Source organism: Hypomesus nipponensis, chromosome 11 (genome assembly GCF_054491055.1).
Source record: "Hypomesus nipponensis isolate SF chromosome 11, ASM5449105v1, whole genome shotgun sequence".
Classification (NCBI taxonomy): Eukaryota; Metazoa; Chordata; class Actinopteri; order Osmeriformes; family Osmeridae; genus Hypomesus; species Hypomesus nipponensis.
This window is the reverse complement of record NC_140371.1, coordinates 22,374,934-22,401,177: the sequence shown is the minus strand read 5'-3', so window position 1 is coordinate 22,401,177 and position 26,244 is coordinate 22,374,934. Positions and strand designations below refer to the sequence as shown.

At 52.4% G+C, this 26,244-nt stretch overlaps 1 protein-coding gene across 1 annotated transcript in view; it reads left to right on the top strand.

Annotated features, from left to right (window-relative positions):
- arid4b (AT-rich interaction domain 4B) overlaps positions 1-26,244 on the top strand; it is a 33,204-nt gene that overhangs the window by 2,370 nt on the left and 4,590 nt on the right. The window contains 15 exon segments of the mRNA XM_084708877.1: positions 246-305; positions 8,829-8,939; positions 11,752-11,817; positions 12,392-12,482; positions 13,239-13,318; positions 13,463-13,554; positions 15,466-15,607; positions 16,922-17,001; positions 19,603-19,679; positions 21,496-21,641; positions 21,821-21,893; positions 22,167-22,261; positions 22,431-22,528; positions 23,283-23,496; positions 23,764-23,978. Of these exon segments, the coding sequence (XP_084565003.1) occupies positions 300-305; positions 8,829-8,939; positions 11,752-11,817; positions 12,392-12,482; positions 13,239-13,318; positions 13,463-13,554; positions 15,466-15,607; positions 16,922-17,001; positions 19,603-19,679; positions 21,496-21,641; positions 21,821-21,893; positions 22,167-22,261; positions 22,431-22,528; positions 23,283-23,496; positions 23,764-23,978 (1,586 nt within the window). The 5' untranslated portion in view covers positions 246-299.

Here is a 26,244-nt window from a genome sequence, read left to right as displayed (position 1 = left end):
GGTCAGAGAGAATCAAGCAAGTGGCGGTGTAGGGGAAACGTTGATTAATGGAAAATTCGTGACTTTTCCTTTAAAACACGGTAATGACAGCTCAAACAACCCTAACTTAAACAAGCTGAACTGTGTAATAAGCTAGCGTTGTTCAGTTTGTTGCATTTTGTTTTGTTATGCGCGGTGGGAGGTTGCAGGTGCAACTTTTAGTAGATTCCTTGATGTCTAACATCCTTTCAACTTTTACATTCCAGCGTCAGATTCCCCATACTGGTCACTCGAAAGAGACACAGAGGACTTGGACGGAGATGAAGGTAATTACAGTAGATTTAATATTCTATCCTAATGTTTGTACATTTAGCAGGAGATGCAGTTTGGAGTTGGGTATACTTTCCTCTGTTTGAAGGATTTGTAACTTTTTATATTGAGCTGTTGGTACATTTCACGCCACATGGGCATCTTGCACATTTGTGTTCTGTTCAACATGGAGCGATCAACGTTCACAGGAAAGTTGCTGCTCTGTTTAGATTGTTATATACTTTGACGATAGCAGCTTTTTGCTCTTGTTTCTATGGTAACCATATGCAGGGTAGGAGTCTTCATTGGTTGTCTCGGATGTTGTGTTTGGAGAGCACTGTCTTATTGAATGTGCATATGTTCACGGCAACACCGATGCCCCGATCACGAAACATGCCGTTTTTTTAAGTGTGATATACATATATATTTTTTGGGGCTCAGTGCATCATAACTGGATCTGTTGAACGAACTGTTGTTTCATATTAAGCTATTTTTGATTTATTAAAATCAACAAGTAAGAAAAACACTTATTTTATAAGTCATCTAATGTATGCTCAGTTGTTAAATCTATGGCATTGCCATGGCAACCCCTGCCATCGAGGCGCTAGTGACTGGCCTGGACAAAGAGTTGATTGAAAGCAGGATTATTGTACAGCGTGTGAGCTTGAGGGAGAAAGCTTAATTCTTTCCAGCATACCTTTTCCGTGTTCTTTTGTTTAGCGTTACAAACGCGTTCATTGTTGCACAATATGGGGGTGGATTCTCTGATGTCTGCCTTTTTGGGGGGTATTTTTAGCATGAATGTGGCAAATACTTTCCCTGTAGATGCTGAGTATGGCCTTGTTGCATTACGTGTTGGTTCTACTACATAGTAGTACACATTCTTTTTCCCAGTTTAAGTTCATTCTAAAAACGGCTGCACAGACAAATATATTGCTTGTTTTAGTTAGTGTGACTTTAGTCTGGCTCTCTTGTGGTGAGTTATCTTGAAGCATGTTTTGAAATACAAGTTTTTAAAGTAATACTTAATATCGCTCTAAGTTATCATAAGAAAACAATCCAAATATTGAGGTAATTTAACTGAAGATATTGAGTCTTAGGACAGAAGAGTTACAAGACTTTGTTGTTGCTGGGTGGTGAAAGGGTGACATACAGCATACTGGACTGATGGATATACTTGAGTTTATTTTTAATAGTGTGTTGATAGTGTGGTTGATAGTGTGTTGATAGTGTGGTTGATAGTGTGGTTCATAGTGTGTTGATAGTGTGTTGATAGTGTGTTGATAGTGTGTTGATAGTGTGTTGATAGTGTGTTGATAGTAGGTTTACCTGAAGTAGCTGGATGCTGTGCACAGTTGTTCAGCGTAAACAAATGCATAACTTAAGTCTTTTGAACACAGTTCATGGGGCAACAACCAGGATTTCCCGCAGAACTTTACAGTTAACACACGCCTGCCGTCTTAACTACGTTGTAAAGAAACATTTTTTTGTTAATAGCGATATCCTCCGTGTTACTCTATCCTGTTTCCTCCCTCCATTCCAAGACGCCAGTCTCCCTTCATCAGGCTGTTGCACAATCAACCCCCCCCCCCCAGACCTGAGTTGCTGTGTGTTCAGAGACAGGTGTGTTGCTGTGTGTTCAGAGACAGGTGTGTTGCTGTGTGTTCAGAGACAGGTGTGTTGCTGTGTGTTCAGAGACAGGTGTGTTGCTGTGTGTTCAGAGACAGGTGTGTTGTGGTGTGTTCAGAGACAGGTGTGTTGTGGTGTGTTCAGAGACAGGTGTGTTGCTGTGTGTTCAGAGACAGGTGTGTTGCTGTGTGTTCAGAGACAGGTGTGTTGCTGTGTGTTCAGAGACAGGTGTGTTGCTGTGTGTTCAGAGACAGGTGTGTTGCTGTGTGTTCAGAGACAAGTGTGTTGCTGTGTGTTCAGAGACAGGTGTGTTGCTGTGTGTTCAGAGACAGGTGTGATGTGGTGTGTTCAGAGACAGGTGTGTTGCTGTGTGTTCAGAGACAGGTGTGTTGCTGTGTGTTCAGAGACAGGTGTGTTGCTGTGTGTTCAGAGACTTATTTGTCATTGTCATAGAAAACAACGAAAGTCTGTTTAGAGCATTCAAACACTGCATAGTTTGACATTAAAGTGTAATACAAAGTGCAATATCCCTCCAATAAACTTCCCATAAATAACCCTTGTGTAAACCTTAGCACAATCAATACACGTAATAACAATAACAATATTCAGTATTAGCAGCATTGTGAAGGGCTTTAACAACATGGACGACCTAACAGGACATAACAACAGCGGAACAGTCAAGAGATGTGGAGTATTTTGTTATTTGTGCAACAATGCAAAGCCCTCTGCGGCAAATGGGCCGCAGAGGGCTCTGCTGAAGGCAGGCTGGCTGGGGGTATGGGCCGCAGAGGGCTCTGCTGAGGGCAGGCTGGCTGGGGGTATGGGCCGCAGAGGGCTCTGCTGAGGGCAGGCTGGCTGGGGGTATGGGCCGCAGAGGGCTCTGCTGAGGGGCTGGCTGGCTGGGGGTATGGGCCGCAGAGGGCTCTGCTGAGGGCAGGCTGGCTGGGAGTATGGGCCGCAGAGGGCTCTGCTGAGGGCAGGCTGGCTGGGGGTATGGGCTGCAGAGGGCTCTGCTGAGGGCAGGCTGGCTGGGGGTATGGGCCGCAGAGGGCTCTGCTGAGGGGCTGGCTGGCTGGGGGTATGGGCCGCAGAGGGCTCTGCTGAGGGGCTGGCTGGCTGGGGGTATGGGCCGCAGAGGGCTCTGCTGAGGGGCTGGCTGACGTTACCTTCTCTCCTTCGAAATGATTGTCATCTCTGGAAGACGTCGGCTAATTTTGAGCTACGTGGATGCATTCTGTGGTGGTGTTTGTTATTGACCAAATGAGGTCTAATCTGGGCTGGGTCTATTATGGGATGCTGGGTCTATTATGGGAGCTAATGGGCCACAGATGTCAGGTGCCGGGTGTGTAACACCGCCAATTAGGGAACAGAAAACACTATTACAGTCGCCAGGGGTGCAATTATCAAAATAGGACTAGTTTATTGAAAGGAATGGTGATGACAGTTAGTGACCTGCAGGTGTGTCATGCTATCGCTGTCATAGGACGTCTCAGCGTTTGGAGCGATCGGTACGTTGAGATATGGAGCAGAGCAGGATGTTATTGATCCTGAGGGGAAAGAAGCGCTGGGCACAGCTGCACTAACATAGATCACAGAACTGTGAATTGTTGTTTTCATTGATATCTACTATATGTTTTTGTTTTTTATTGTCTTGTATGATATATTTTTATTTTTTATACACTGGTATCCTGAGAGGAATGGACAAAATCTGAATTTAATTGTACCAAAAGTAGCCTACCTATGTCGAAAAACATCTTGAAATATAGAGAACAGGGTCTCGTATCAGAATCAAGTTTATCAAGTAAGGTTACACACATTAGGAGTTAGCTTTGGTGGGTTGGTGCATAACCATGAACAACACAGTAATTAGAAATATAAAGAAACATAAAACAAGTTCTGTAAGGAAAAGGCATCATATAAAACACTACTAATAATGTGTACAGTATGACTGTTGCTCAAATAAATGAAGAGCCTTACAGTTTGTGCAGGGCCTCCATCTAAACTACAGTCACCCTACAGTGTTACTACAGTGTTAGTGCAGACAGTCATGGCGGTCCAGCATGCATCTGTCAGCCTGCTGGGAGCCAGTCAGCCTCTCGCCGCCCAGCCTTCCTCTGCCTGGGGGTCTCAGCCAGTCAGCCTCCCTCTCTGCCTGGGGGTCTCAGCCAGTCAGCCTCTCCCCGCCCAGCCTGCCTCTGCCTGGGGGTCTCAGCCAGTCAGCCTCCCTCTCTGCCTGGGGGTCTCAGCCAGTCAGCCTCTCCCCGCCCAGCCTGCCTCTGCCTGGGGGTCTCAGCCAGTCAGCCTCCCTCTCTGGAGGCAGTGCTGCTCCCCGGGATCACAGCCATCTCCAGGCTGAATTCAGGATCTTAGATGTGTCTTTATGATGTTGTGGAATGCTAATATTAGGCTATCCCTGTGGACTGTTCCAGAAATAGCGTTGACGCGCTGACCGTTTCATGACTGTGTCTGTGATGTGCAGAGCCAGCTGTTGAAAAGGTCACGACCTGGAGATTGTCTTTTATCGAGCTGAACTGGTGCTGGGGTGCCTTTCACGCTGATTCTACTGTATGTTGTTGTCTAAGTGAAGACAAAATATGTTGTAATCCAACCAGAGCCGGCTCAAGGTCTCACTGCCTCCTCATGCATGTTTTATAACCGTCAAATCTCTTCTGTGACAATAATGCAGTCATGCAACATATTTGAGTTGTTGGCTCTGAGTGAAAGGAGCAACACCTGGACTGTGTTCATCTGCGGGCTGGTGACAGCCTGGCTGCCAGCCCAACTTCTCTCCGGACACAAAAACATTTGGTCGGTAAGTTGGGTCTCTGGGGGCACGTTTGGGCAAAAACTATAACCGAACAGGAGCTGTTTTGACCAATGAAATTGTCAGGGCGGGCTTTATGTGATGATGGACAGATGATCAACAGTAATGAAATCAACAACGTCACGAAAGAGCGCTTGGGTTGAATTTGTTTTCAACAAACATATATTACGTTGCTCTGATTGGTTGTAGGTCTATCCAATTGAGCGAAGAGGCATTTGTTTTACGAGTTTGGTTGAAACACGCCCCATAGTCACAGCCCAACGGAGAGTTATCAGACTCATATTCTGACTAGAATTATGAGTATGACAACGTCAGGCTAGGGTGATGAGGCTCTTCACAGGGAAGGTTCACTTCTGACCGTAGCGAGTATCCTCACTGCACACTACAGACTGTCTCCAAATATCCCTGATGAGCAAGTCGTTCAGGAAATGGGTTGTGTTGCTGAACAATAATCAACGATAAACGTGTTTATTCATTAAAAAAAGCCACTGTAGCAATCGGAGCGAGATAAATGAAAGAATAAAAAAGCTGAAAGGACCTGAGAATGTTCCTCCTTCTGCAGGGAGAGTGTGCTGGAGCCAGGATGCTACTGATCTGGTGGGGACACACACACGGACACACACACACACAGCCAGGCAGTAGGTGATGCTCTCCCTGCACACACACACACACAGCCAGGCAGTAGGTGAGAGACGTTGGTGTTAAGGCGCTGGAGGTTTCAAGCTTATTAAGTCTGAAGAGCTCTGTATCAGAGTGAGTTTCAGCTCCTCTCCCGATTGCCCGGGGATTCCTGGGTCCTGAGTGTAGCCAGCAGGGGGGAGAGCAGTGTCTGCAGGAACAGGGGGGGAGAGCAGTGTCTGCAGGAACAGGGGGGAGAGCAGTGTCTGCAGGAACGGGGGGGGGGGGGGGGGGGGGGGGGCAGTGCCTGCAGGAACAGGGGGGGGGGAGAGCAGTGCCTGCAGGAACAGGGGGGGAGAGCAGTGCCTGCAGGAACAGGGGGGGAGAGCAGTGTCTGCAGGAACGGGGGGGGGGGGGGGAGCAGTGCCTGCAGGAACAGGGGGGAGAGCAGTGTCTGCAGGAACAGGGGGGGGGGGGGGGAGCAGTGCCTGCAGGAACAGGGGGGGAGAGCAGTGCCTGCAGGAAAAGGGGGGGGGGAGAGCAGTGCCTGCAGGAACAGGGGGGGGGGGGGGAGCAGTGCCTGCAGGAACAGGGGGGGAGAGCAGTGTCTGCAGGAACAGGGGGGGGGGGAGAGCAGTGTCTGCAAGAACAGGGGGGGGGAGAGCAGTGTCTGCAGGAACAGGGGGGGGGGAGGAGAGCAGTGTCTGCAAGAACAGGGGGGGGGGGGAGAGCAGTGCCTGCAGGAACAGGGGGGGGGGGAGAGCAGTGTCTGCAGGAACAGGGGCAGGGGGGAGCAGTGCCTGCAGGAACGGGGGGGGGGAGCAGTGCCTGCAGGAACAAGGGGGGAGAGCAGTGCTTGCAGGAGCGGGGGGGGGGGAGCAGTGTCTGCAGGAACAGGGGGGAGAGCAGTGTCTGCAGGAACGGGGGGGAGAGCAGTGCCTGCAGGAACAGGGGGAGAGCAGTGCCTGCAGGAACAGGAGGGAGAGCAGTGTCTGCAGGAACAGGAGGGAGAGCAGTGTCTGCAGGAACAGGAGGGAGAGCAGTGTCTGCAGGAACAGGAGGGAGGGAGGGGAGGGGTTGTGCCTGCAGAAATGAAAGTGAGAGAGGGAAGAGATGGGTTGTGAGAGAGTGCTATGGCGGAGGAAGTTAATCTGGAGCCTGGCTCTCTGAGATGTTGATGTGGCTCACATCTGGAATGTGCCCTTCATTCATGTCACTGAGAAATGCACCGCGAGCGGTGGTTATCTGTGGTAATTACTCACAAAATGACTATTCTAGTCATTCTGTCATGTGATTATGACAAACTGCAAATCTGGCCTGGGTCTGTTATCAGACTTGCCTGGTTGAGTTTAAGAGCTCTAACAGACACATACTTCAAGATAACCTCCCAGCCTCGCCGCTCTCAGGGCTGGAGAGAGTGTGAAAGGGAAATGAGAGAATGGGTTGAGGGCAGGAGGTCTAATCGATCTCCTGTGTCCCAGCTCTGTGTTGGGTCTGACAGACAGACAGACACAGACAGACAGACACAGACAGACAGACACAGACAGACAGACACAGACAGACAGACACAGACAGACAGACACAGACAGACACAGACAGACAGACACAGACAGACACAGACAGACACAGACAGACACAGACAGACACAGACAGACACAGACAGACAGCTCTGTGTTGGGTCTGAGAGACAGACAGCTCTGTGTTGGGTCTGAGAGACAGACAGCTCTGTGTTGGGGCTGACCGACCGACAGACAGACAGAGAGACAGCTCTGTGTTGGGTCTGACAGACACAGACACACAGACAGACACAGACAGACAGCTCTGTGTTGGGTCTGACAGACAGACACAGACAGACAGACACAGACAGACACAGACAGACACAGACAGACACAGACAGACAGCTCTGTGTTGGGGCAGACAGACACAGACAGACAGACAGACAGCTCTGTGTTGGGTCTGACAGACACAGACAGACACAGACAGACACAGACAGACACAGACAGACAGACAGCTCTGTGTTGGGTCTGACAGACAGACACAGACAGACACAGACAGACACAGACAGACACAGACAGACACAGACAGACACAGACAGACACAGACAGACACAGACAGACAGACAGCTCTGTGTTGGGTCTGACAGACAGAAGCTGCTGTAGATTGATGTGCTGTCATGTAGCGGTGTGAGCCAGCTGGTTGTGAAGCAAAACTGCTTCCAGAGTAATGAAGTGTTTGTGTGAGAGCTGGAGGTGGAGCAGTCTTCCTTCTCTGAAGAAGCGTGTGTGTGTGTGCGTGTGTGTGTGTGTTCTGGTGTAACTGAGGCTTGCAGGGTGAGCTCTGCCAGAGGCTGGCAAGCATGTTTGTTTTTATTCGTTCTCAGTGAAAACCCTTCTGCTGAGGACAGCTCCTCTCTCCTGTCAGTGTGAATATGAAGCTGTAATGTAGCTCACCCTCTGATGTTTGTGGAAGGCCTTGGTGAGTTCACTACCTCGCTTGTTACCGGGCAGGTAGCTGATCCCTGATGCAGAGTGGAGTACATAGATTGAACAAAGCACACTTTTTACTGTCGGTGTCTTTGCTGCCTTGGGGGAAGTGTACAAACAGCTCGTCGTGACACCAGACATTGAAGCTGTGCTCAAACTGAAATAGCTGCTGTGATGGTGAGCGTCAGTAGTGGGCCTGTGTTGTGATGGTGAGCGTCAGTAGTGGGCCTGTGTTGTGATGGTGAGCGTCAGTAGTGGGCCTGTGTTGGTGTCTAAGACAGACCAACAGCAGATGGGATTTGTTTTTCCAGATGAATCATTGAGACGTGTGCTGCAGCCCTGGAGGGAGGTGCTGTGGCTCAGGGACAGGCTCTCTGACCAGCCCTGGAGGGAGGTGCTGTGGCTCAGGGACAGGCTGTCTGACCAGCCCTGGAGGGAGGTGCTGTGGCTCAGGGACAGGCTCCCTGACCAGCCCTGGAGGGAGGTGCTGTGGCTCAGGGACAGGCTCCCTGACCAGCCCTGGAGGGAGGTGCTGTGGCTCAGGGACAGGCTCCCTGACCAGCCCTGGAGGGAGGTGCTGTGGCTCAGGGACAGGCTGTCTGACCAGCCCTGGAGGGAGGTGCTGTGGCTCAGGGACAGGCTGTCTGACCAGCCCTGGAGGGAGGTGCTGTGGCTCAGGGACAGGCTCCCAGCCCTGGAGGGAGGTGCTGTGGCTCAGGGACAGGCTGTCTGACCAGCCCTGGAGGGAGGTGCTGTGGCTCAGGGACAGGCTCCCAGCCCTGGAGGGAGGTGCTGTGGCTCAGGGACAGGCTCCCTGACCAGCCCTGGAGGGAGGTGCTGTGGCTCAGGGACAGGCTGTCTGACCAGCCCTGGAGGGAGGTGCTGTGGCTCAGGGACAGGCTGTCTGACCAGCCCTGATGCACATCCTCCACACACAGGGCTCCACACCAGAGTTCCCCTAACCTCCCCCTCTCTCTCCCCCCCAGACTCTGGAGGAACCCCCCTACCTGACAGTGGGGACGGACGTCAGTGCCAAGTACCGGGGGGCGTTCTGTGAAGCCAAGATCAAGACAGCCAAGAGGCTGGTGAAGGCCAAGGTGAGTCCTGTTCACCTGCTCTCTACACTGACCTGGCCATAAACACCCTGACTGTGTGACCCAACCTGAAGTGTATCTTCTGAATCACCCTGAGACTGGGGTTGTCCACGACGACGAGCTTGCTGCACATTATTCTGCCTATTACACAGCTGTTTATTACAGATATCAATAATTTGACACAAAATATTAATTTAAAATCGCTTTTGTAAAAGAAAATGGTCAGAAGTGCGTTTATAGCAACGGTCTGTTATTTCTAGGCTGGCAACGGTCTGCTATTCAGAAATAACAGGTTGTAGAATGCTGTAATTGACCAGTCAGAATTGAGTCAACAATGCAGTGTAATAACGGCTGTAGAGACAGGATTACTATACCCCTCTAACCCCCAAGAGAACATGGTCTCTCTCTGAGAGGAGATGGTCTCTCTCTGAGAGGAGAGGAGATGGTCTCTCTCTCTGAGAGGAGAGTAGATGGTCTCTCTCTCTGAGAGGAGAGGAGATGGTCTCTCTCTCTGAGAGGAGAGGAGATGGTCTCTCTCTCTGAGAGGAGAGGAGATGGTCTCTCTCTGAGAGGAGAAAAGATGGTGTCTGACTGGAGCATCAGTGTGGGCTGCGTACAGAAGGACAGTTTCAGTTTCATCTCGACACTCTGAACATGCTGCTCTCTTAATAATGCACACGAAGAAGAGGATGTGTTCTGTACAGCCAGCGCTGCTGCAGCTGGAGCACCTGTCAGAACCAGGGGGGCAGGAGAGGGGGGGCTGGATACTGCCTGTCAGAACCAGGGGGGCAGGAGAGGGGGGGCTGGATACTGCCTGTCAGAACCAGGGGGGCAGGAGAGGGGGGGCTGGATACTGCCTGTCAGAACCAGGGGGGCAGGAGAGGGGGGGCTGGATACTGCCTGTCAGAACCAGGGGGGCAGGAGAGGGGGGGCTGGATACTGCCTGTCAGAACCAGGGGGGCAGGAGAGGGGGGCTGGATACTGCCTGTCAGAACCAGGGGGGCAGGAGAGGGGGGGCTGGATACTGCCTGTCAGAACCAGGGGGGCAGGAGAGGGGGGGCTGGATACTGCCTGTCAGAACCAGGGGGGCAGGAGAGGGGGGGCTGGATACTGCCTGTCAGAACCAGGGGGGCAGGAGAGGGGGGGCTGGATACTGCCTGTCAGAACCAGGGGGGCAGGAGAGGGGGGGCTGGATACTGCCTGTCAGAACCAGGGGGCAGGAGAGGGGGGGCTGGATACTGCCTGTCAGAACCAGGGGGGCAGGAGAGGGGGGGCTGGATACTGCCTGTCAGAACCAGGGGGGCAGGAGAGGGGGGGCTGGATACTGCCTGTCAGAACCAGGGGGGCAGGAGAGGGGGGGCTGGATACTGCCTGTCAGAACCAGGGGGGCAGGAGAGGGGGGGCTGGATACTGCCTGTCAGAACCAGGGGGGCAGGAGAGGGGGGGCTGGATACTGCCTGTCAGAACCAGGGGGGCAGGAGAGGGGGGGCTGGATACTGCCTGTCAGAACCAGGGGGGCAGGAGAGGGGGGGCTGGATACTGCCTGTCAGAACCAGGGGGGCAGGAGAGGGGGGGCTGGATACTGCCTGTCAGAACCAGGGGGGCTGGAGAGGGGGGGCTGGATACTGCCTGTCAGAACCAGGGGGGCAGGAGAGGGGGGGCTGGATACTGCCTGTCAGAACCAGGGGGGCAGGAGAGGGGGGGCTGGATACTGCCTGTCAGAACCAGGGGGGCAGGAGAGGGGGGGCTGGATACTGCCTGTCAGAACCAGGGGGCAGGAGAGGGGGGGCTGGATACTGCCTGTCAGAACCAGGGGGGCAGGAGAGGGGGGGCTGGATACTGCCTGTCAGAACCAGGGGGGCAGGAGAGGGGGGGCTGGATACTGCCTGTCAGAACCAGGGGGGCAGGAGAGGGGGGGCTGGATACTGCCTGTCAGAACCAGGGGGGCAGGAGAGGGGGGGCTGGATACTGCCTGTCAGAACCAGGGGGGCAGGAGAGGGGGGGCTGGATACTGCCTGTCAGAACCAGGGGGGCAGGAGAGGGGGGGCTGGATACTGCCTGTCAGAACCAGGGGGGCAGGAGAGGGGGGGCTGGATACTGCCTGTCAGAACCAGGGGGGCAGGAGAGGGGGGGCTGGATACTGCCTGTCAGAACCAGGGGGGCAGGAGAGGGGGGGCTGGATACTGCCTGTCAGAACCAGGGGGGCAGGAGAGGGGGGGCTGGATACTGCCTGTCAGAACCAGGGGGGCAGGAGAGGGGGGGCTGGATACTGCCTGTCAGAACCAGGGGGGCAGGAGAGGGGGGGCTGGATACTGCCTGTCAGAACCAGGGGGGCAGGAGAGGGGGGGCTGGATACTGCCTGTCATACGCCATCACATGCAAGATTATCACTGACTAATCAGATTATGACGAGCTCACCACAGTAGTGAGGGGAGGGGGGTGAGGGGAGTGAGGGGAGTGAGGGGTTGGAAGGGTGGGGGAGGGCTGACCTGACCAGCGGGGTGCTGGCAGGAAGAGCCCCCCCACCAGCAGGGTGTTGTGACAGTGACTTCCCTGCTCCTGACAGCCCTATCATGTTAAGCCTGGCTATCGATCCAGAGATATACCAGAGGCCCCCCCAGACCCCTGGCCTGAGACCCCAACAGTCAGGAGCTGGGCACACTGTGTGTGTGTGTGTGTGTGTGTGTGTGTGTTATGTGGAGGAGGTGTGTGTGTGTTATGTAGAGGAGTTGTGTGTGTGTGTGTGTGTGTTATGCCTTGCTTTTTTGGAGAAATCTTTGTATACTATGGTTACTGATTCCTCTCCCTCCCCCAGGTGACCTTTAAACCAGATCTGTCCACAGCGGAGGTCCAGGATGAACACATCAGAGGGCCTCTAAAGGTGAGGCCGGGGCCGGGGCCGGGGCCGGGGCCGGGATTCAGCACACAGCTCTGTTACTTTAGTCCCATACTCATCACAGGGTTTAACACAAGCAGCTAGTTTGAAGGTGATTGGAAGAGGAGGTGCTGTTTCAGTTCTGCTTCTACAAGACTGGAAGGTTCAGTCCTTCTTTCTAAGCATCACTGCGAGTCTCTGTCTTGTTTTGGAAACAGATCATTACTGAATCTTTTTTGGGATGCTTTCTTTTATACGACTTCGGAGCTACGGAGTTCAGCTCTGCGGCTTCTCATATCCTGTAGCAAATGTTTACCAGTGATTTTACTACAGCAACAGCTCCTATGTCAATCCAGAAAAACCACAGCAGGATTCAATCACAGTTTGACGCTTTAGTTCCTGTATCAAACCATTCGAGCAGCATTATGAGGGTGTGTCCAGCTGAGGGTGTGTCCAGGGGAGGGTGTGTCCAGCTGAGGGTGTGTCCAGCGGAGGGTGTGTCCAGGGGAGGGTGTGTCCAGGGGAGGGTGTGTCCAGGGGAGGGTGTGTCCAGCTGACACGTGTCTGTGTGATTCTGCAGGTGGGAGCTGCTGTGGAGGTCAAGAACCAGGATGGAGTTTATCAGGAAGCCACCATCACCAAGCTGACTGACGCCAGCATCTACACTGTGGGTGAGTCTGAGGCGAGCTCTTACCCCTCCTGTCTCACCCAGACATCCCCCTCCCCTCTCCCACGCAGGTGACACAAACCCTCCCAGGAAGCAGTTCTGGGGGCTGCGTTCCCTGTCCTATTTTCTGACGCTCCAGTTGAGGGATCCTTGAAGTGATATTAAGCAGTGAGCTGGAACACAGTCTGATTGCTTGGCTGTGTGTTGGCTGAAGAACACCAGTTCTCATGGTACGGTGGAAGCAGTGGGCTGTGTTAGAGCAGGGTGGAGTCTGGAACAGAGATGTGTTGTCTGCTATGGCCCTGGAGGGTAGTGGTGTGTGTCTGTGTGTGTGTGTGTGTGTGTGTGTGTGTGTGTGTGTGTGTTGTAACTGTCTGTGTGTGCACATGTGTGGTGTGTATATATCTGTGTGTGTGTGTCTGTGTGTGTGTATATATCTCTGTGTGTGTGTGTGTATATATCTGTGTGTGTGTGTATATATCTGTGTGTGTGTGTGTATATATCTGTGTGTGTGTGTGTATATATCTGTGTGTGTGTGTATATGTCTGTGTGTGTGTGTGTGTGTGTATATATATCTGTGTGTGTGTGTGTGTGTGTGTGTGTATATCTGTGTGGTGTGTGTGTGTGTGTGTGTATATATCTGTGTGTGTGTATATATCTGTGTGTGTGTGTATATCTGTGTGTGTGTGTGTGTGTGTGTGTGTGTGTGTGCAGACGCTCTGTCCTACATTCAGCTGTTTCCTCGTCTGTGTCTCTGCAGTGTTTGATGACGGTGATGAGAAGACCCTGCGCCGCTCGTCTCTGTGTCTGAAAGGAGCGCGTCACTTTGCAGAGAGCGAGGCGAGTCACCCTGTCAACACCACAACACGTCCCTGCCTCCACCCCCTTTCTGCGGGACATGCAGATCAGTGTGCTCTCAGGCAGGAGAAGGTGAGTCCCAGCTGGTTTGCTCTGGTGTCATTAGATGTTGCTTCTGTGTTCCAGACTCTGGACAGGCTGCCTCTCACCAACCCAGAGCACTTTGGGACTCCTGTCATCGGCAAGAAGGGCAACCGTGGCCGGCGCTCAAACCCAGTGTGAGTAGCACCCTGCCGGCCAGAGATGCCACAGTATAGGGGGGGGGGGGAGGGGGGGGGGGGGGATCAGGCGGTGGAGGGTTTTGAGCTTAGTGCTCTCTGTCTCTCTCTCTGTCTCTATCTCTCTCTGTCTCTATCTCTCTCTCTCTCTCTCTCTCTCTCTCTCTCTCTCTCTCTCTCTCTCTCTCTCTCTCTCTCTCTCTCTCTCTCTCTCTCTCTCTCTCGCTATCTCCCTCCCTCTCTGTCGACCTTCCTGTAACAGTCCCTAAGGCTGGGGGAGGAGTTCCTGCCTTCTTCATCTGAGTTTGGAGTCTGTGTGTGAAGAGAAAGTGTGTAAACCCATTGGTATGTGTGTGTGAGGGAGAGAATAAAGAAGACTGTCCATCCGTCTGAGCAGTATACCGCTGCAGTAGACACAATCATCTTCCTGGCTGAAGACGGCGCTGGTGCACTCTCTCAGACTGAGCCAGAGACACCGTCTCATACCTCTGCTCTCTGGGCTGGAGAACAGACACTACATGTCTTTCCCCAGCCGGCAGCTTCCTGCCTGCTGCTGTGCCCTAAACAGCCCCAGCTGCCCCACCGTACGGCTCCAGTCTCAGGGAGGACCAGGACTGTCTGCTTCTTACTGTCCTTCCTTAGACATTCTCTATAGAGTAGGTCTGGATTGCGAGGCTGCTCTCTGCACCACAGTTACACCAGAAGCTTCCTGAGCTAGGTCACAGGTGCTCTGTCTCTGACATAGTGAACCAGGATGGAGAGGAACTACTGAGCTCTGCTCCTCTGCTCCTCTGCTAGCTCTGCTCGCTCTGCTCCTCTGCTCGCTCTGCTCCTCTGCTCGCTCTGCTCCTCTGCTCCTCTGCTCCTCTGCTCGCTCTGCTCCTCTGCTCCTCTGCTCGCTCTGCTCCTCTGCTAGCTCTGCTCGCTCTGCTCCTCTGCTCGCTCTGCTCCTCTGCTCGCTCTGCTCCTCTGCTCCTCTGCTCGCTCTGCTAGCTCTGCTCCTCTGCTCCTCTGCTCCTCTGCTCCTCTGCTCGCTCTGCTAGCTCTGCTCCTCTGCTCCTCTGCTCCTCTGCTCGCTCTGCTCCTCTGCTCGCTCTGCTCCTCTGCTCCTCTGCTCCTCTGCTCCTCTGCTCGCTCTGCTCCTCTGCTCGCTCTGCTCCTCTGCTCGCTCTGCTCCTCTGCTCGCTCTGCTCCTCTGCTCCTCTGCTCGCTCTGCTCCTCTGCTCCTCTGCTCGCTCTGCTAGCTCTGCTCCTCTGCTAGCTCTGCTGGACATGGCTCTCTGCAAGCTACTATGTGCCACTGTCTGAGCTTCTCTGTATCTCCGCTGTAATGAGCCGGGAGTAAACAACTGGGGCTGTGCAGGTTGTTATAGTAACACTGTTAAAGTGTAATACTGCTACACTAACACTGTTACAGTGTAATACTGCTACACTAACGCTGCTACAGTGTAACACTGTTACAGTAACACTATTACAGTGTAACACTGTTACATTACATTTAAATTTAGTCATTTAGCAGTACAGGGACATTCCCCCCAAGGCAAGGAGGGTGAAGTACCTTGTCCAAGGACACAACGGCATTTTTGCACAGCCGGAAATCGAACTGACAACCCTCTGATTAATAGCCCGATTCCCTAACCGCTCAGCCATCTGACCCCCCTCTTACATTGACACTGTTACAGTAACACTGTTACACTGACACTGTTACAGTAACACTATCTGCTTGGTTCCGTCGCTGTGTCCCTGCTTCAGTGTGTTATTGGCCTGTTTGGTTGTAGTCTTGGTGCTGTGGCGCGGTACCACACAGACTGCTCCAGGCAGGGAGGGGAGGTGTTGGGGTGTAGACGTGTCTGAGTGTGTGTGTGCGTGTGACGTGTCTGAGTGTGTGTGTGTGTGTGTGCTTCCTCACAGCCAGGAGGAGGAGTCATCTTCATCCTCCAGTGAAGAGGAGGAGGGGGACCAGAAGCAGAATGAGGATCTGTTCGGGAAGGTGGTGTGTGTGGAGGCCGTCGTCACAGGAGACAAGAAGAAGACCACGTGGTACCCTGCTCTGGTGAGTGAGCACACACACACACATGCTTACACACACACACATGCTTACACACACACACATGCTTACACACACACACACACATGCGTGTGTGTGTGTGCTGCCGGCTGGTCTAACCCCCTGGCGTTCTCTTGGTCCTCAGGATTAGAGCGTTTCATCTGAACTGGACTGTTACGTAATGTCTCCAAACTGGCTCCTGTCAGAGCTGTTGGCTGTTGCAGTGGGCTAGGCAGTCTCCTCTGTAAAGATGGTTTAAAAAACACACACGCACAAAAATTGGATTGATTTGCAGAAAAGTAGTATTGGTTTGGATGACTGAATCCTGCAGCGTTTAAGATAGAAGCTGCACTGCAAGCGCCTTGGAACCAATAGCTGAAATGACTTACAGCTGGCCTGTGTTTTGATGTGAAAATCATCATTCAGTGTGAGCCTTTCCCTCCCAGCCGACCCTGGCTGTGCGCTGCTCTGCATGGGGGAGAACACCCAGCGACAGGGTGACAGGCCTTGTTTGTTTATGTAAGTGGTACAGGCGGATCATGGGGAACAGCAGAGACACAGACACTGGCCCTTTAACTGTTCCTGTGTAGTCAGCAGGCTCCGCCTCCAGGGTTTGTTGTTCTTGGCGTGCTGCTGCTGCCGCCCGCCGCCACACTGTCTCCTGGTGGCGGCCCGCAGTACTGCAGGGCCCTGCTGTAGCACCGCACAGCACGCTGGGAGCTGTTGTTACAGTGAGGTGAGGAGGAGCAATCAGATGTCTTGGAGCTCAGGTGGGAGAGAGGGAGAGGGAGAGAGAGAGAGAGAGAGAGAGAGAGAGGAAAAGGACAGAAGGAAATGAAAGATGAGAAATCTTGAAAGGAAACAGCGATGTGGGTGGAGATGAAGTGAAGGCTTGGCTGTGTAGATCAAACCTCCAGGAGGTGGGTAGTGTCCTGTGGCCTGTAGTCTGTAGTCTTCCACAGGCCAGACACCTGCTGTCGTCCTCACACACAGTAAACTGCAGAGTGAAGCATGCTGGGAGCGCTCTCCCAGCATATTGAATCTCGCTCTGTCTTCCTTAGTTTTTTATTTGATGGCTTATTTTGAGCTCAAGCCGTCAAAATCAATACAGCGTCTACAGAGGCCTGAAGATTTAGTCTTTTATTTATTTAATTTGAGTTATTTTAGATTGTGGGTCAGGTAGTAGTGATGTGTTATTGGAACGACAAAATAATACAGTATCTCTTACTGACTAACATCCGTAGGAACCAGTGACAAAGCTGAAAGGTCAATAAACGATAAAAGAAAATGTCCTCACTCTGCCTGTTTCTCCTCGACAAGGTCATCTCCCCGGATTGCCATGACGACGTCACAATGAAAAAGGACAACATCTTCGTCCGCTCCTTCAAGGACGGAAAGTTGTAAGTCCTACATTTACATTTACATTTAGTCATTTAGCAGACATTCTTATCCAGAGAGACTTTCAGTAAGTACAGGGACATTCCCCCCTCACCGCTCAGCCCTCTGACTCCCCTCTCAGTCCTCAGTCGCGGTGAGGGGGTGAGGGTGTGAGTGAGGGTGGGGGTGGGTGTCAGGGAGTAGGGGACACAGTGGAACTGTGCTGCTGTCCTGGGTTTGGTTCAGGAGCGCCCTCTACAGGCTGATCCTGGAACTGCAGCTAGGCACAGAACAGGCAGCAACACCATTAGGAATAGACTTCTCTAAGACACTGACTTTTAATAGTTGTTTATATTGTTGGGAAACGACATCTGGTTGACTGAGCTTGGAGCTAATGGGAAGGCAGCAATTTTCCAACCTTTTCTGTAAACACTTAAGTGTTGTGGAATATTCAAAGGAACAGTTCAATCACAAGATGCTTCTGTCGTCATGGAAACGGTAACTTTCCGATGATGTCCTCGTCTCTGCGTTTAAAACTTGCTGTTGGCATGGTAGTGTTGTCTGTTGGCTTGGTAATGGTAGTGTTGTCTGTTGGCATGGTAATGGTAGTGTTGTCTGTTGGCATGGTAATGGTAGTGTTGTCTGTTGGCATGGTAATGGTAGTGTTGTCTGTTGGCATGGTAATGGTAGTGTTGTTAACACAGAGGCTGACAACAGTGTTGTGGCTCTCACAGGAATAAAACAACAATGTGAGTCTTTGCTACATGTCAGATTAGATGTGTACAGCCCCAAGCAGTATCACAGCTGATCAGCACCAAGCAGTATCACAGCTGATCAGCACCAAGCAGTATCACAGCTGATCAGCACCAAGCAGTATCACAGCTGATCAGCACCAAGCAGTATCACAGCTGATCAGCACCAAGCAGTATCACAGCTGATCAGCCTGTGTATAGCTGGAAGGGCAGAGAGGGCAGGGATAACCAGAGACTGTGTAGCTTGGAGGGCAGGGATAACCAGAGACTGTGTAGCTTGGAGGGCAGAGATAACCAGAGACTGTGTGTAGCTGGGAGGGCAGAGATAACCAGAGACTGTGTGTAGCTGGGAGGGCAGGGATAACCAGAGACTGTGTAGCTGGGAGGGCAGAGATAACCAGAGACTGTGTAGCTGGGAGGGCAGAGATAACCAGAGACTGTGTGTAGCTGGGAGGAACAGAGATAACCAGAGACTGTGTGTAGCTGGGAGGGCAGGGATAACCAGAGACTGTGTAGCTGGGAGGGCAGGGATAACCAGAGACTGTGTGTAGCTGGGAGGGACAGAGGAGTGATGGTTCCACCTGTGGAACTCAGACACTGCAGTCACCTGTTTGGGATTGGACAGAAGTGGATCAAGCAAGCTATTTCTCAAATTGGACTTAATGGAGCAGTCTGTTGTGGCTTGAAGTCTAATTACTGGTTGTCAGGTTCACTTTGAGTCTGGTGGAAACGCTGGGTGGTGTGATGAGGACGACCTTTAATCCTCATCAGTGGTGACTGACTGTCCATGGCCCTGCTGCCCTGCTGCCCTGGTCCAGCACCGCGCTGTGTGGTCGTGATAAAACCCCCACAAGCCACCAGCTCAGCTCGTTAACCACACTGAGTCTCACTAACCTTTCTGTGTGTGCACCCTTCTATCCCTCATGTCACGTAGCATGAGGCCAGACAGATGAAAACACATGTTTCTAATAATGATCTGGGCTCTTGAAGTTGAAAGTGGTTTTCCAGCAGCTAGCCCCATTCCATTCAGTGTGTGGAACAGGAGGACAGGGTTGGACTGTGTGTCAGTGTTGTGCAGGTGTTGTGTTTCAGTGTAGTGCAGGTGTTGTGCAGGTGTTGTGTTTCAGTGTTGTGCAGGTGTTGTGTTTCAGTGTAGTGCAGGTGTTGTGTTTCAGTGTTGTGCAGGTGTTGTGTGTCAGTGTAGTGCAGGTGTTGTGTTTCAGTGTTGTGCAGGTGTTGTGCGTCAGTGTAGTGCAGGTGTTGTGTTTCAGTGTTGTGCAGGTGTTGTGCGTCAGTGTAGTGCAGGTGTTGTGCAGGTGTTGTGTTTCAGTGTAGTGCAGGTGTTGTGCAGGTGTTGTGTTTCAGTGTTGTGCAGGTGTTGTGCGTCAGTGTAGGGCAGGTGTTGTGTGTCAGTGTAGTGCAGGTGTTGTGCAGGTGTTGTGCGTCAGTGTAGGGCAGGTGTTGTGTTTCAGTGTAGGGCAGGTGTTGTGTTTCAGTGTAGTGCAGGTGTTGTGTGTCAGTGTAGTGCAGGTGTTGTGCGTCAGTGTAGGGCAGGTGTTGTGTTTCAGTGTAGTGCAGGTGTTGTGTTTCAGTGTAGTGCAGGTGTTGTGCCTGAAGCTGTCCTGCTGTATCTGTGTTGACCACCTAACCTCACCTCTCTCCATGGCAATACCCACACTTCAGTAGCTGTGTTCCTCTGCTGCCCTCCCTCTTTCTGCCCTGCTGCAGCAGGCTGGCTTGGCTAACACTGTGTGTGTGTGTGTGTGTGTGTGTGTGTGTGTGTGTGTGTGTGTGTGTGTGTGTGTGTGTGTGTGTGTGTGTGTGTGTGTGTGTGTGTGTGTGTGTGTGTGTGTGTGTGTGTGTGTGTTGCAGTTACACCGTGCTGAGGAAAGACGTGAGGGAGGTGGATGGTCGCTGTCCTCCCAGAGCAGATGCAGTGCTGAAGCCAGGTGAGTCCAGACCCCGTCCAGCCTGGAGCAGGAGCAGGAGGGAGGGATGTCAGGGTGTGTTTCTGCTACGAGGGAGGGAGGGAGGGAGGGAGGGAGGGAGGGAGGGAGGGAGGGAGGGAGGGAGGGAGGGAGGGAGGGAGGGAGGGAGGGAGCTCCTCTCGGTCTATTTCTGTTTGGAAGCCTCTCTGTATGACACCCCTGCTCTCTGCTCATAATTACTTCTGGATTCAGCTTATCAGCCCCTTAGTATTCACACGGGTAGCCGGCTGCTGATTGTGACATGTTATGCTGTGTAAAAGAAGACAGTGTTGTAGAGCTTGTTAGGTGCTATTTAAGCCTCACCTGAGTGGCTGAATGCAGATGATGATGATAGTGCAGCTGGTGGTGGAGAGGTGAAAACAACATCTAACTCTCTCCCTCTAGATCCCCCCACCCTTTTCTCCTTCATTCCCACCCATCTTTTCTCTTTCTCCCTCTCTCCTCTCCCTCTCTCTTTCTCCATCTCCCTCTCTCTTTCTCCCTCTCTCTTTCTCCCTCTCTCCTCTCCCTCTCTCCTCTCCCTCTCTCTTTCTCCCTCTCCCTCTCTCCTCTCCCTCTCTCCTCTCCCTCTCCCTCTCCCTCTCTCCCCTCCCTCTCTCCCCTCCCTCTCTCCTCTCCCTCTCTCCTCTCCCTCTCTCCTCTCCCTCTCTCCTCTCCCTCTCTCCTCTCCCTCTCCCTCTCTCCTCTCCCTCTCTCCTCTCCCTCTCTCCTCTCCCTCTCTCTTTCTCCCTCTCTCCTCTCCCTCTCTCTTTCTCCCTCTCTCTTTCTCCCTCTCTCCTCTCCCTCTCCCCCCCCTCCTCAGCTTGTCATCTGGTGTCTCTGTGTCTAGTCTTGTTTTCCTTCAGGTAGCTCAGTGTTGATCCAGGGACTGAGGCATAATTGAGTGTCTCTACTGTTGAATCCTTGTTGAAATGATAGTGCTGTCATTCACAGTGATCCTAGCCATTTCCCCAGCCCACATGTTGCTTTGCTGTAGAGTGTTATTGTAGAGCAGTGTATGCACCAACACTTCTCATGTGGTTGTGGCCAGCTTTCATATGGCTAGGCTTCAGCCTGACTTTTTGTCAACCTAGATGGCCAAATTAAGTGTGTGTGTATTTAGGTCTGGGTTATGCTAAATGCCTAAACACAGTTAAAACCCACTTCCCCACTTCTACACTCAGCCCCCCCTCTTCCTCCAGTAGTGAACTGGGTTATATGGAGTACAGGGATAAAGCAGGACTCAGCCCCCCTCTTCCTCCAGTAGTGAACTGGGTTATATGGAGTACAGGGATAAAGCAGGACTCAGCCCCCCTCTTCCTCCAGTAGTGAACTGGGTTATATGGAGTACAGGGATAAGGCAGGCCTGATGAGAGCCTCCAGGTTGCTAGGTTACTGTCTCAACACAGTGATGTATACATGTTGCATAACCAGAGATGGGAAGTAACAAATCCAAATACTGTATTTAAGTAGATTTTTCTGGTATTTGTGTTTTACTTCACTATTTATTTTTCTAACTTTCTGGACTGGTTTCTAACTAACTTTTTACTTTCGCTTCTTAGATTTTTCAACTTTCTCGTTCTTACATTTTAAATCCAGGCTCCTAACTTTAGTTTGTTTTGTTGAAAATATGTTTTAGAAGTTTACAAAAAAGGTTTTCATCATTGATGAGTACTTGATGAGGTTCATCCGTCCTGTGTGTGGGGGGAAAAAGTTTAGAAAGGTTTACAAAATATTTACCCCCCCAAAAGTTTTTAAAAGGTTGAACAATGTGTGTGTGTGTGTGTGTGTGCGTCAGCGCTGGATGCGGCTCTGGAGTTCCAGCGCCAAGCCTCTGTCCCTGGTGCCTGGAGGACGGAGGTGAAGGATGAGAGCTCCAGCAGCGAGGAGGACGACCACGAAGAGGAGGAGGAGGAGGAGGAGGCCAGCAGCGAGGAAGAGGAGGTAACCCTCATCTCTCTCCACCTCCTGCAGTCACACACACCCAGTCACTGCTGTCACACAAGCAGTCACACACACCCAGTCACTCCAACTAGACAGCTCTTTGTAGAAGACCTGCTCACCTGCTGTGACACGCGTGTGTGTGTGTGTGCGTGTGCGTGTGCGTGTGCGTGTGTGTGCAGGAGGAAGTGGAGCCCTTCCCAGAAGAGAAGGAGAACTTCTTGCAGCAGCTGTACAAGTTCATGGAGGACCGAGGTGAGCAGATCCTCTAACAGAAGCAGCGGTGGTATTCCCTCCTGGGTAACATCCACCTGGGTCATGGCTCACCCCTCCCAAGTCACATCCACCTGTGTCTCCCCACCAGCAAACTCTCTGGGGCCTGCTTGATTTACTACCACCCTCAGTGCCACCTCACAAACTCAAAAACACAAAAAGATATAGTAAAGGTCTCTATGCCTGTACCCTGCCTGGTGTGGATATGCAGCTCCACAGGGTTCATACACTCAGCAGCTGCCTCTCTGTCTGCAGGAACCCCCATCAACAAGAAGCCAGTGCTGGGCTACAGAAACCTCAACCTCTTCAAACTCTACCGGCTGGTGCACAAACTGGGTGGCTTTGACAGTGTGAGCAGTCCAGGGCCGCACACACACTCAAATCAAACACACCTCCTTTGGTCAATGTTTTATTTAGTTAACCTTTTGATTACTCCTTGCCTGTTTGAAATGATGACAAAAAAAAAAAAAGTTTTAGCTTGTGTGTGTGAAGTCTTACTCTTTCTATGTCTCTGAGCAGATCGAGAGCGGTTCTGTGTGGAAGTCTGTTTACCAGGACCTTGGCATCCCTGTTCTCAACTCTGCCGCTGGCTACAATGTCAAATGTGCTTACCGCAAGTACGTACCTCCCCTCCCCTCTCCTCTCATCTCCTCTCATCTCCCCTCTTTTCCTGTCCTCCCCCCTTCCTCTTTCTCTCTTACGGTCAGAGAGAACAACTGAACCAGCTGTTCTCTCAGTACCAGCTGTTCTCTCAGTACCAGCTGTTCTCTCTCAGTACCAGCTGTTCTCTCTCAGTACCAGCTGTTCTCTCAGTACCAGCTGTTCTCTCAGTACCATCTCTTCTCTCAGTACCAGCTGTTCTCTCTCAGTACCAGCTGTTCTCTCTCAGTACCAGCTGTTCTCTCAGTACCAGCTGTTCTCTCAGTACCAGCTCTTCTCTCAGTACCAGCTGTTCTCTCTCAGTACCAGCTCTTCTCTCAGTACCAGCTGTTCTCTCTCAGTACCAGCTGTCCTCTCAGTACCAGCTGTTCTCTCTCAGTACCAGCTGTTCTCTCTCAGTACCAGCTGTTCTCTCTCAGTACCAGCTCTTCTCTCAGTACCAGCTGTTCTCTCTCAGTACCAGCTGTTCTCTCAGTACCAGCTGCTCTTCTCTCAGTACCAGCTGTTCTCTCTCAGTACCAGCTCTTCTCTCAGTACCAGTTGTTCTCTCTGGAGCTGTGACTCTGGAGACACCATTGCTGCTGATGACCTCAGGCTGTGGACCTCTCCTTTTCGTGTGTGTGTGTGTCTTGTGTGTAAGAATGTGATTATGTGATCTGGTTGTGTGTGTGTGTGTGTGGCCCTGACCTCCAGTGTGCTGCTGTTGTGTAGGTACCTGTACGGCTTCGAGGAGTACAGCACCTCCACATCCATCACTTTCAGGATGGACCTGCCACTCAAGCAGGGGCCCAAGGGGGAAGCCAAGGTGGAGGGGGAGGAGGCTGGGGGCCCCGCGGGGGCCATGGGGCCCCCTGCAACCTCCAGCACTGAGGAGAAGACAAACCCAGAGGGGGAGGCCAGCCCGGCCGCGGCTCCTGTCAGCAAGGTACACCTCCTCCCCACCTCCTCCCCACCTCCTCCCCACCTCCTCCCCACCTCCTCCCCACCTCCTCCCCACCTCCTCCCCACCTCCTCCCCACGCACAGCTGCCTCTTATCTGTCCACGTGTGGTTACTGCTACCATCACCTCTGACCTTCCTTTAGACATGCGTTTACCCCTCTCCCCCGAGGCAAGGTATGTCACAGCAAACCTCTGCACACTGTTAGAGCAGAAGAGGATATGATGTCATACATCCCCCCTCTCCCCCCACAGGAGGAGAAGCCAGAAGCAGGCAAGAACAAGACAGGTCTGGATCCTCCGCAGGCTGAGCTGAAGGGCCGAGGCCAGGAAGAGGAGGAGGATGGGGGGCCGCAGAAGCGCGAGGCTGACACGGTCCTGTCGGTGTCTCGTCTGGGGGCGGAGGGCATGAAGCAGGAGGAGGAGGAGCAGCAGCAGGAGGACGAGCCGGCTGGCAGGGTCGTCTCTAGGTAGGTGGAGCTGTGCGACGCTGAGTCCCCAACACCCTCCTGCAGTGCAGCGCAGGTCACTCCTCAGAGACCACGCAGACCAGAGGAGCATTTCACAATCTGTCTAGTTTGTTCATGACAGATTATCAGTAGCAGATTAGCTCCAGAAGTCTGTCCTCTAAAGGGGCAGATTAATTCGTTGAATAATTTATATAAATGTTTTCTAATATGGTCATCTGTGATGATTCCGTTTGTAGTGGAATTATACAAACGTAGATAGTTGCAAAGATAATAATTTTGCACATAAACTGTAAATAATAAAAAAAAGAAATCTGTCAATTGTAAATTTGTATTTGACATTCTGGCAACACAGCACTGGACAAGAATAAAGAACAACTAAAACTAAAGTCCAGCAGCAGTGAAGCAGAATGATGTGGCGCTCAGACAGTGAAGCAGAATGATGTGGCGCTCAGACAGTGAAGCAGCGTTCCTTTTCTGAGGAGTGACCCCTCCACTGACCCCTCCGTCCCCCTGCCTGCCCCTAACCTGGGGGCTCCCCTCCCAGCCCCTCCACTCTGCCCCCCCCCCCCCTCCCCCCCCCCTTCCCATCTCACTCGCTCTCTCGGCCCCTCTCTTCTTCTCATGGCTGAACAAGCACCAACAAACAGAGAGGGCTTAGAGCAGCAAAGCCTGACAGCCTTTAGTTCAACAGCACACCAAACCCATGTCCTCTCCCTGGTCACAGCTCTTTAAACATGGCCTCTGGCCTGCCTGCCTGCCTGCCTGCCTGCCTGCCTGCCTGCCTGCCTGCCTGCCTGGCTGGCCGGGCTGGGCTGGCTGGGCTGGCTGGTCAGCTTGCTTGCTCTCTTTCAGTCTGTGAGAACTCCATAGAGCTGAGAAGTGAAACATGACAATCCTCTCTCCTCTGTCTCTCTCCTCTCTCTCTCCTGTCTCTCTCTCCTCTGAGTCTCTCTCTCCTCTGAGTATCTCCACCAGACCTACCTGTCCTCAGTGCTCTCCTTCCTCCTCTGGCTTTCTGTGTGCTTGGTCCTGTGTTTCATCTGTGTCGTGTCTCATCCAGCTCTGGGCTTCATGCAGGCCTGTGAAGGCGTCAGATGAGCGCCTCCTACTGGTGTGGCTGTGTACTCCATGGGACGCAGGTGGACTGGTGTCCCACTGGGGAATGATTTGTCTTTTGATTATGAACTACTACAGTTGTTGTTGTAGTCCTACCTCAGTATAGTCCTCGCTTTACATAAGATTTGCATTCAGTGTTAACCCAACAACTTGGTCTTTAGCAGATCCCACGAAGAGTGACAGTAAGAGATTGAGTGCGGAGTATCAATTGTTGTGACCTTTTGTTTTATGACGTCTGCAGAGACCGTCTTGGTAAGACTCCTGCCCCACAGTTAGAAGATTCTTGTTGATCCGTCTCACGCAGTTTCCACTGGTCTAACCCACTCAGAGAGAGCAGCCGGCACCTGGCCCCCATGGCGGCTCAGAGAGAGTCCTGTTGACGTGGGCACAGCTGGTGTCTTCAGAGCAGGGGCACAGCTGGTATCTTCAGAGCAGGGGCACAGATGGTATCTTCAGAGCAGGGGCACAGCTGGTATCTTCAGAGCAGGGGCACAGCTGGTGACTTCAGAGCAGGGGCACAGCTGTTAGTGGCTCTCATCACTGGATCACTGGAAGAGACTTCAGGCTGGACTGTGCTGAAGCTGATACTGCTGGCTGGCTCTGAGATGCCATGTTGCCTTGCACTGCTGCTGAAGACCCGGGGGGGGGGGGGGGGGGGGGGGGGGGCACTGCTTCCTCTGTCCTGCTGAGAGCCTGTGTTCACCGTGCTCACGTGTTTGACTGCTGCTGTGTCCTCAAACGCTGTGCTACCAAACTGCGCTTTGCTGTGCCAACCTGTGTGATGGTCTGACCCACCCTTAAACCACTTCCCCCTCCCCCTCCAGCTCTGATTGACAGTTCCCCTCAGCACCCTTTTGTGGCTACCCCCCCCCCCTTCCCCCTCCTCCCCCCCCCCCCCTCCCAGGGTAACGTGGGATTGACAGCCTCAGGTATGTGTCGTGTGGAGATAGAACTAGACACTCTTACCTGTAGAACACACTATCCCATACTAGTCCACATCTACATGATCTGCTCTGTTAATGGAAGTGTGTAGTGGTATTTAACGATACCCATTCTGTCATTCTATCATCCCCTGATAGCACGTTACTTTAAATATGGGTCTGGTAGCTGTGCTAGAAGGGTACTTGTGTGAGACAAGTTTACTGGACTA